This window comes from Hypanus sabinus, chromosome 15, assembly GCF_030144855.1.
Source record: "Hypanus sabinus isolate sHypSab1 chromosome 15, sHypSab1.hap1, whole genome shotgun sequence".
Classification (NCBI taxonomy): Eukaryota; Metazoa; Chordata; class Chondrichthyes; order Myliobatiformes; family Dasyatidae; genus Hypanus; species Hypanus sabinus.
In genome coordinates this window covers 37285311-37295895 of record NC_082720.1, presented here as the reverse complement: position 1 = coordinate 37295895, position 10585 = coordinate 37285311, and the positions used below count along the sequence as shown (strand labels likewise).

Below are 10585 nucleotides of genomic sequence, written 5' to 3'. Positions count from 1 at the left end.
CATACTGTGTGAAAAAATTGCTTCTCAAGTCCCTTTTAAATCTTTACCCTCTCACCCTAAATATATACCCCCTAGTTGGTGTTCACTACGCTAGGGAAAAGACTATTACCATCTACTTATCTATGCCTCCCACAATTTTAAACATTTCTGTAAGGACAGTCCCATTGTTGTATATTCCATGGATTAAAGACATAACCCACCCAACCTCCCCTATATCTCAGGCCCTCTAATCCTAGAAACACCCATGTAAATTTTTTCTGCACTCTTTTCCAATTTACCCACAGTTTTCCTGAAACATGCCAACCAAAACCCCACAGTACTCCAGGAGCAGCCTTACTGAAGACGTTTACAACTGCAACATAAAATCACAACACCTTTACTCATTGCCCTGAATGATGAAGGAGAGTGTGAAAAATGTCTTTTTTTATAACCCTGTCTTCCTGTGCTGCCACCTACAAGAAACTACAGTATGCACTTGTACTCCTAAGACCCTCTGTCCCATTACACTTCTTAACACCCTACCATTCATAGTATGACTTTTCAAAATGCATCACCTCATACTTATTTGTACTGAAATCCATTTGCCACTCCTCAGCCCATTTTCCCAACTAATCAAGATTCTCTTGTGATCTACCATAACATTCTTCATTGTCAACAACAACCCATAAATACATGTCATCTGCAAACTTGTTGATCAAATCTTGCTATTTTGCATCCAAATTATTTATATAAATAATGAATAACAAGGGTCCCAACACCAACCCCTGAGGCACACCACTAGTCATCGACATCCATTCTCTGCTTCCTACCCCAGCTCAATTTAGTATCCACCTAACTGGCTCTCCTTGGATTTCATTGGACCAAACATTTCGGACTAGCTGACCAATTGGGTCTTTGCTGAAGGTCTTGCTAATGTCCAAATATCCACTATCCACTATCTTGCCTTCATCTACCTTTTAACTTTTTTCTTCAAAGAAACTCAGAAGTTTCATCAAGCACAGCTTCCCATGCACAAAGCTATGGTGACTCCTCCTAATCAGATTTTGTCTATCCAAATTCCAGTTGATCCTGTCCCTCGGTACCATTTCCAGTACCTTCCCCGCACTGATCCTTCATTCTTTGGCTTATCCTTGCTACCTTTAACAGAACAACATTAGTCACTTTGGGAACTTCACTCATAGCTAACAATGAAGCAAACATCTCCACAGGGGCCTTACAATTTCCTTAAAGTCAGAGGATGTATTCAATGAGGGCCTGAGGACTTATCCACCCAAATGCATTATAAGACTGCAAATACTTCCTCCCTAGTAATATGAATGGTCTCCAGAAAATCTCTACTTTTACCCCTTTTCTCTTGAGTAACCATGTTCATACCGAAGTGAAATATCTGTTAAAACTTCCACCTGTCTCTGAAAGTTCAAATGTAAGTTGCCCTGCTGATCATTATGGGGATCTACTCTCTCCCTAGCTACCTTTTTTACTCTTAATATAGCTATAGAAATTTTTGGGATTTTTCCTCATCTTACCTGCCAGATCCAACTCATAACTTTTATTTGCCCTCCTACTTACCCTCCTAAGAGTATTCTTAATCATTTTATCATGGACAAGGGATTCACTAGCCCATGATCTAGTAAAACCAATCTCTATTTCCTTCATTTTCTTTTTTTGCTCAGTACTTCAATATCTTTCATCAGAGAAGGTCCCCTAAACTTGACAGGTTTACCCTTTACCCTAACAGAAATATGCTGCTCCTGGACACTTGCTATCACACTCTTAAAAGCCTCCCATGCCATTTGTGTCTTGCCCTTCAAACAGGTCCACGCAATCACGATCTGCTTGGTCCTGTCTAATGCCCCCAAAGTTAGTTCTGCTCAAGCTTAATAACTTAACTGTGAGCCTGTCTTATACTTTTCCTATTTTTCTTACAAAAATTTCTCTGCATATCTGCTCTTTAAGTTCCCGCTTACTACTGTGGGGGTCTATAATAAGGTAACTCTCTGATTATTATTGTGAAGTTTTACCCATTTGGACTCACTGTATGATTTCCCCAAGAACGTTATCTCTAAGTACTGCTGTTACCTCCCTCAACAAAAAGTCCGTATCCCCTCCTTACCCATCTGTAAGACAGTCTTGTCTTTCTCTCTGCCACATATTCTATTATGGCCAGTCCTCAGAGACATTTCATGCTTAGTTTATCTGCCTTAACTGTTAAACCTCAAACAATGATATAAATGCAGCTTAACTGATGATTCTGTTCCCTGCTTTTACTAGCCATCCTGATAACCAGACTTAGTCTTGCTGGCAACTGTTTTATTCCATGACTCAAGGATCCCACCACAAGAAACTTCACAGAAAACCATCATAGATAAAGACAGAGAATGTATTACCTTTCAGACTCTTCTTTGCTGATGCCAATATCTTTAGTAATGTCAGAGCTATGCTCGTTATCATCCAGGATTTGGACCAACTGGTGACACTGTTCATTCCTGGACTGACAGGACCGATAGATGATGTGCGATCCCTTCTTGTGTGCATTCCTTTTCCTGCAAAACAGTAGCTTCTGGTATGCCATGCGGAATTCCCGATTGAGTACAGCGTACACTATGGGATTCAGACCTGAGTTCACATAACCCAACCATAGCACCACAACAAAAGTGGTCTTGTCGGTTCGAATTCCTGAAATCCCTTCATGGAGAAACACTGTAAAATAAGGGAACCAGCAAATAATGAAGACTCCCATCACTGCTGCTAGAGTTACTGTTGCCTTATGCTCCTTCAGAATTCTACATTTGCTGGCGTTGTTGATTCTTCTGGCCTGTCTCCTTGCAATTTTGAATATTTTGTAATAAGTTAAACTCATGATGACTAAAGGAATATAAAAGGTGATGAATGCATCCACAATGGCATAGGTTGTGTTCAGTTCTAAGTGGCAGTCATTGGTTGCATTTGAGCTTTGCACTAACAGATCTTTGGTATTCCATCCCATGTTGATGGGCAAAAATGAGAACATGATGGAAATGCTCCAAATCAGTCCGAGTGAGATGACAACCCGCTTTGGAGTAATGACCGTGATGTACCTCAGAGGGGCGGTGACTGCGAGGTAGCGCTCGAGGCTGATCACAAACAGATTGAGGATAGAAGCGGTGGACAGCATGACATCCAAGCTGGTGTAGATATTACAGAAGGTGGACCCAAAAGGCCATTCTGAATTAAGCAGCTCTAAGGTTGTGGAGAAAGGCATGACCAGCAAACCCAGCAGTAGGTCAGTTGCCGCCAGGGACACAATAAGACAGTTGGTATGGCTCTGAAGATGACGGTTCAACCCCACCACTAAGCACACCAACACATTGCCGAAGATTGTTATTAGTGTAATCATGCCGAACACAAGCCCAACCAGGATTGTGGAGAACACAGACCTATGTTCAGATTCACTGGTGATAGTCAGATTGCTCTCCATGTCCACAATCTTGTATTAAAAAGAAGTCATAATAATGACAAATACAATGAAGTCACTTCAAACATTTAAGATTCCTTATTTCTTAAGTCACAAGTCTGTACAAAGGGAGAATGCAACTGAAAACACATTAGCAGCCATTTAAAGTGACTTATATAATCTCTACCTGATTTGTTTAAATTATCAGTGGCAGCGGGAACTGGGATATGGAGAACACAATTTCCTATATCCTGTGTATGTTGAAGCAAATTCAATGTTGTCAGGTGAACAGCGAAGGTAATGTCAGATCTGTAATAAAAGTGGCAAGGTAAGCATTGGTTTAGAAGCATAGAGTCTTATAGCATGGAGACAAGTCCTTTGGTCCAATTCATCCATGTGACTATGTTGCCCAGTAAACTAGTCCCATCTGTCAACATTTGGCCCATAGCCCTCTAAACTCATCCTATTCATGTACATATCTAGATGCCTTTTAAATGTTCCTATTGAACCTGCCTCAACCATTATTTCGAGGAGCTCATTCAAAATGCTCAATTCCCTTCGCATTGAAAAAGCTACCCCTGATGTGCCTTTCAAATCCCTTATTTCTAATCTTAAAACTATGCCCAAGAGATTCTGCAGATGCTTAAAACTATGTTTTACAGATTAAAAATAAATTCTCCTTAAAATTATGACCTCTTGATTTTAGCATCTCAGCTCCCTGGAGAAAAGACTATGTGCTTTTGCCCTGTCTAAGGCATTCATGATCCACAGGGGCTCCCAACCTTTTTTATGCCATTGCCCCTACTATTAACCTAGGGTTCTGTGGACACCTGGTTAGGAGCCCCTGCATTCCAGCAGGTCACCCTTCAATCTCTTATGTTCTAGGAAATAAAGTCATAGTCTGCATAATCTCTCTTGTAACTCAGGCCTCTAACTCCAAGCAACATCTTGGGAAATCTTCTCTTGTTCTCTTTCAAGTTTCTAATGTTTTCTATAACAGGGTGACCAAAACTGTGCACAATGCTCCTGGCATAGTCTCGCCAAATCTTATATCACTGCAACATTAAGTTCACAACTCTTGAACGCTTCCTTGAAAGATGAAAGCCAATATGTCAAATGCCTTCACCACCCTATCTACCTGTGACACTGCTTTCAACAAACAATACACTTGCACTCCCAGGTCTTTCTGATTGATAACACCTCCCAGCACTACCATTCACTGTATAAATCCTACCTTAGTTTGATCTCCCAAAATAGAATACCTCATATGCCAATCCTCAGTCCACATACTCAGCTGATCAACATATCTCTGTAATTCTTCATAAAACTATTTACAACACCACTTATTTTAGCAACATCTGCAAAGTTACGAACCATACTTTGTATATTTATATCAAATTGTTTATATAAATGAAAGACTACAATGGTCCCAGCACTGACTCCTTGATGCACCATCAATAACTCTCTGAGACGTGAGGCGAGATATCGGCTTTTATTGACTGGAAGAAAGAACAAGCAGCAATTGACCACCATGCTACATCCTGGAGACTGAGAGGCAAGGCTCAGGCCCCAATCGCCTTTATACTGGAGTCTGTGGGAGGAGCCATGGTCAGTGGGAGGAGCCACAGGAGCAATCAGCAGGGGAGCGTGTCCAGACTGTTATATGTAGTTCACCACACCCCTGTAGCACACCAATAGCCTCAGACCTTTAATCTGAGGAGCACGCCTTGGTTGTTACTCTTTGCTTCCTACGACTTGTCAGACATAACTTTCCATGCACAAAGGCATACTAACTGTTCCATATCACACCCTGTCCCTCCAAATCCTGGTAGATCCAGCCCCTCAGAATCCCCTCCAGCAATTTACTTACTGCCAAAGTCAGGCTCACTGGCCAGTAGTTCCACGGCTTGTCTTTGCTACTCTTTTTAAATAATGGTACCACTTTAGCCGCAGTCTGGTCCTCCAGAACCCCACCTGTGGCTAAAGATGGAGCAAAAATCTCTTCGTATTTTTATCTTTAGCTTCCCAGAAGGTCTAAGAAAGCATTAGGTCAAACCTGGGGATTATTCCATTCTAATGCACATTAAGCTCTCCAACACTTCCTCCCTATGAATTCCTATGAATCCTGGACAACACCACTCATTTCCTCCATTTCCTTGGCTTCCATTGTTTTCTTCACAATAAGAACCGAGGAGAAATAAATATTCATTTAAAATCCCTCCCATTTCCTTTGGTTCTACACACAGAAGGCTCTGTTGATCTTTAGTGGGACCTATTCTCTCTCCGTCACCCTTTTAATCTTAATATACCTGTAGAATCTCTTGAGATTTTGTCTCATTTTGCCTGCCAGATCATTTTCATATCCCCTTTTTGCTCTAACTTCTCTCATAAGTACACTCCTATACTACTTGTCGTCAAGAGATTCATAGTTTTCAATTTCTTATGTGCAGGGTGTGCCCCCTTATTTTTGTAACCAGTGCCTCAAAATCTCTTGTAGACGAAAGTTCCTGAAAACTGCCAGCCTTGACATTTGAACTAATAGGAAAATGCAGGCCCTAAACTCTTGGTATTAAGCTTTTAAAGGTCTCCCACTTGGAGACGTTCCTTTCCCTGTTAAAATTTTTGTCCAACCAACCACTGAAAGATCCCGTCAAATGGCTTCAAAATTTGCTCTCCTTACTTCAGAACTTAAGATGAATAGAATTATGGTCAGTGGACCCGAAGTGCTTGCTAACAGACACTTCACCACTTGTCCTACTTCCTTCCCAAGAGGAAGTTCAGTGTTGCATCATCTCTAATTGTCCCCAATTTATATAAATAAAGGAAGCTTTCTGAGGCACATTTCACAAATTCCACTTCATCCAGACTTCAAACTATTGTTTGCCTTGCCAATATTAGGGAAGTTAAAATCTCCCACTAGTACTTCCCTCTTACAACTGGAAACTAGCGGCAATTTTTCTACAAATCTGCTCACCCAAGAATATCCATGCTAATGATTTTTGTTGTGACCTCTTTCATCAAGATTTCAAATTTTCCTCTTCTCTTACCTGCACTTCAGTCATATCTGTAACATGTATACCCTAGATCACAAATTACCAATTTTGCCCTTCCCTCAGCCATGTTTCTGCTGGGCTATAATACCCTATTTCCCTGAGATACTCCATGCCCTGAGTTCATCTACTGTCAAGAGTCTTACATTGAAATAAATGCAGCGTAAACCCAACTTGCTCCCATTGATTACAGTTTTATCCCCTGATTTCGTATCGGCCACCCTATTGCTTAGAAGTCCACCTCCTTTCACTCAAGTTTAAACCCTCCTGACTAGCCGTTGCAATTCTGCCAAGCATCATATTTGTCTCCCTCCAGCTCAGGTGCAACCCATCTTCTTCCACTGGCCACCCCTAACCTAGAAGAGATCCCACAGATCCAGGAATTTGTATCCTGGTCCCCTGCACTTTCTCCTCAGCCATGCATTCATATCTTTCTATTTTTCTACCCTCTAGTATTGGGCACTGGGAATAAAACTGAGATCCTGCTTTTTGGGTTCTCTCCTAACTCCCTATATTCACTGCCAGCTTACAAAGTTTGAGCTAGTTTTAAAATGAAACTTGGCCAAAAGGCCACACGGGATCTGCCCCACTCTCTGGAGGTCTGGCTGCAACCCAGGGAAGCTCATGCTGTTGCAACCAGAGTAGGGTGAGTGAACTAACCACTGTGGTGAAAGGTAACAGGACATATAAATGAAAGTTTGGGACGGAACGAGCTTGATGATAAGTACAATGTGGGTCTCAGCCTCGTGATCTGGGACAAAGAGTACAAGCAGCCAGCATCTGAGCTCAGATGCTCCAGGTTAACTAGAGATAATTTGGGTGACAGCCCACACAAAGATCACTGACCCTGACAGCCATGATATTGAGAAGAAACACTTCGGACTAATCCTAGAACTAAACCCAGACCCTGGGGTTCAGGTCCAAACCAGCCAGGATCTGATAGTAGAAGATCTAGACTAAACCAGTGGTAGTAATAGTCATAGAGGACTACAGTATAGATACAGGGCCTTCTGTCCAACTATTTCATGCCAATCTGATCTTCTGCCTACAAACATCTACCTGTACCAAGACCACAGACCTCCATACCCCCCTCATTCGTGAAACTATCCAAACTTCTCTTAAATGTTACAGTTGAACCCACATCTCCCACTTCCACTGGCATCTCGTTCCACACCCTCGTTGCCCTCTGAGTGAAGCAATTCACGGCTCAGTACATTCTCTCCTGACTAGGTCCTGGATAGTCTAGGCTAGAAAGAACTGACATGCCTCCCATCTTTCAAAAGTGCAGGTGTACCAACTCTTTAACACATACGTCTCTTTCTAGACAAGGTGACATGTGACTAAATGTAGCAGATTCCAAGGAGCAAGTAGATTGTAACCTGCTTTGGGGAGAATATGTGGGTCATTACAAGAAGGCCAGTTGCTAAACCTACAGTAAATAGTAGGCTAAAATCACCAAAGATGGTTATGTCATGAAACATGATTCTCCTTGTGTTCTACCATCTTATCAGTTAACACTCTCCAATCTAAATACCTAGTTGTAGATAGTATAGGCATGAAGTTTAATTCACAAATGTGCAGAAATGTATTTTGGGAGCATGAAAAAGGCTATAACATGCTCCTGGGCTTTGTACAAATCCATGGATTATTGGAGATGATAATTTATGTAAATAATGTGGTTAGGAAGCCATGCGGAATACTTGCCTCTATTAGTCAGGACATTGACTACTGAGGTAAGATGTTTAAGCAGCATCTTTGCAACTATGCAACTGGGTGGTTGGCTTCCTAACTAACAGGCCTCAGGTGATTAAGATGCACAACTACTCCTCGCTCTCCATCATCCTCAAGCCTGGTGCTCCCCAGGGTTGTGTGCTGAGCCCATTGCAGTGCACCCTGCTCACAGTAACTGCTCAGCCAAACACCCAAGTAATCACAAAGTCAAGTTTGCCCGTGACACGACAGTGATTTGACTTATCACCGTCAGTGATTCATCAGCCTATGGAGAGGACATGGAAGAGCTAGAAGCCCGACACCAATAAGGAACCAGTATCCCATGAATCAACCTAAATATTCATTCCCCCGCAACTCTGTCTTGTTTGGTCCTGAATCGAACATACATTGTTAAACCTTTATCACCAGCAGTTTGCTTTTGTGTTAAAGTTGATGGGATAATTATTCAAAATTGTTCACAAATATTGGCCCATGTACTTTCTTCTTATTCTGTCTTGTACAAGTTGTGGGTGAATAACTTCAGTCACATCCAATAGGTGACACCAGACTAAAAATACAAAAACTTAAAGAGTGTCCTTGGGTACCTTCAAGGTACCTCCACCACTGCCTCCAAGAAGATTGCCATTTTAAATCATATTCCATTGTTGAAAATATCATGATCTGTCAGTCCAGGCAGCTCAATGTGTACTTCAACTGGCCATTTCTTTGTTCCATCAGATTCGTGCAGTAAAATGCTTTTGCTGTGTGCATACCATTCTTGTACAAGTTGTACAACAGAACAGCTCTGCAACATAAGTTATCTGCCATACCATTAATGGTCAGCCATTGTTTCCCTGTAGCTAACCTTTGATTTGATGCAGTGGCTCTTTACAGCCAGCATGGTGGGTGGTTAAGTACTGTAGTTTTGCATTCTGACAACTGCCAGAACACTCTATCTTGCACACTGTTGTGCATACTATTTATTATAAATTACTATAAATTGCACATTGCACATTTAGACAAATATGTAACGTAAAGGTTTTTACTCCTCATGTATATGAAGGATGTAAGTAATAGTCAATTCAATTCATTCATTAAATCCTCTTGCTCTTATGTTGTGTGTCTTAGCCAATAAAAATATTTTCTTTTACCATCTTATCTTGCTATCCTACTAGCTTTCTAAATGTGTAGAACAGAGTCCATCTGTTCCTCTGAACTTCTCAGAATTAACTCCCCTTTACAACCCCACTACACCCATATCTATTGTGTGTTTCCCTGCCTTTTTTGCATTAGTTTCCTCTTCTCCAAATTGAAACCATTCACTACAACTGCATATCGAAGTCCACTTCTGATGTTTACTGCTTGGTCCTCACAGTCATAATACATATACACTTTTAGTTACTGTACATAAGGGGATTTTTAAAAAATATTGACCTTATTGTCTAAAAAAACGGTGTATATTCCAAAAAGCCTTTTGCTAATTATGAAAATATGTTGTTTCATTGATTGACCTTTGTTACTTCCTCAAAAATTCAATAAAGTCAGTCACAACAAATTTATGACTGTCCATAAGTTATCTAAATGATGATTAATACTCTTACTCAGTTTTTTTGAGTGATTTGCTTGTAAGTAATACAATGCTGACTAGGCTGCAAATACTCGATTTATGTTTTTCTTCCCTCTTAAGCAATAGTACCATGTTAGTAGTTTTCCAGTATATCGGCTCTATGCTCAAAGCACAGAGGATAGAAAATAATGATCATAGCAACCACCATTTCATTCCTTGCTTTTTATTACAATATTAACCTATTTCCTTTATTAAGAGTTAAATCTATTCCAATATTTCAAACTTCTCCCCATTAAAACATCTACCTCATCCTCTTCTCTTCCACACTACCCGTTTGTCAAGAACAAAAACAGGTCATTATCTGTTCTCTAACAGATTCTATTTCCTCCACTCCATGACTTCCACTTCTCTGACATCAAACTCACCTTGGCCCAGATGGGAACTTCTTCAAATAGCATATTTTTCCACAGATTTCTTAAATCTAACTGAATTATGATGAATTAAGATGATCTCCCCTGATATCTCTCTTACCTGCTCACTTTTATTCCCTGAAAATATGTTCAGATCTTTATTGGCTTTTTTACGTATAGAGTAAAAAGTTATTTTGATACTTTCTAATTTTATCCCAATTAATACAATGGTAATTAAAGTCCCCTGCAATTACTGCTTTTTCATGTTCATTCTTTAGTCATTAGCCTTCAAGGATATCTTTCTGTCTTCCTCTGACTGGCAGGAGATCATCTAGAACATCAACAACTTGACTGTGTTAAGATTAGCTTCTTCCCCTCTGCCACCAGATTTCTGAACAGTCCATGAGCCCATGAA

General features: G+C 40.6%; 1 protein-coding gene across 1 annotated transcript; it reads right to left on the bottom strand.

Annotated features, from left to right (window-relative positions):
• Nucleotides 1-2383: 2383 nt before the first annotated feature.
• Nucleotides 2384-3457, bottom strand: LOC132405216 (histamine H2 receptor-like). The gene has a single exon (XM_059989904.1). The coding sequence runs from the start codon at nucleotides 3455-3457 to the stop codon at nucleotides 2384-2386; it is 1074 nt and encodes a 357-aa protein (XP_059845887.1).
• Nucleotides 3458-10585: the final 7128 nt, after the last annotated feature.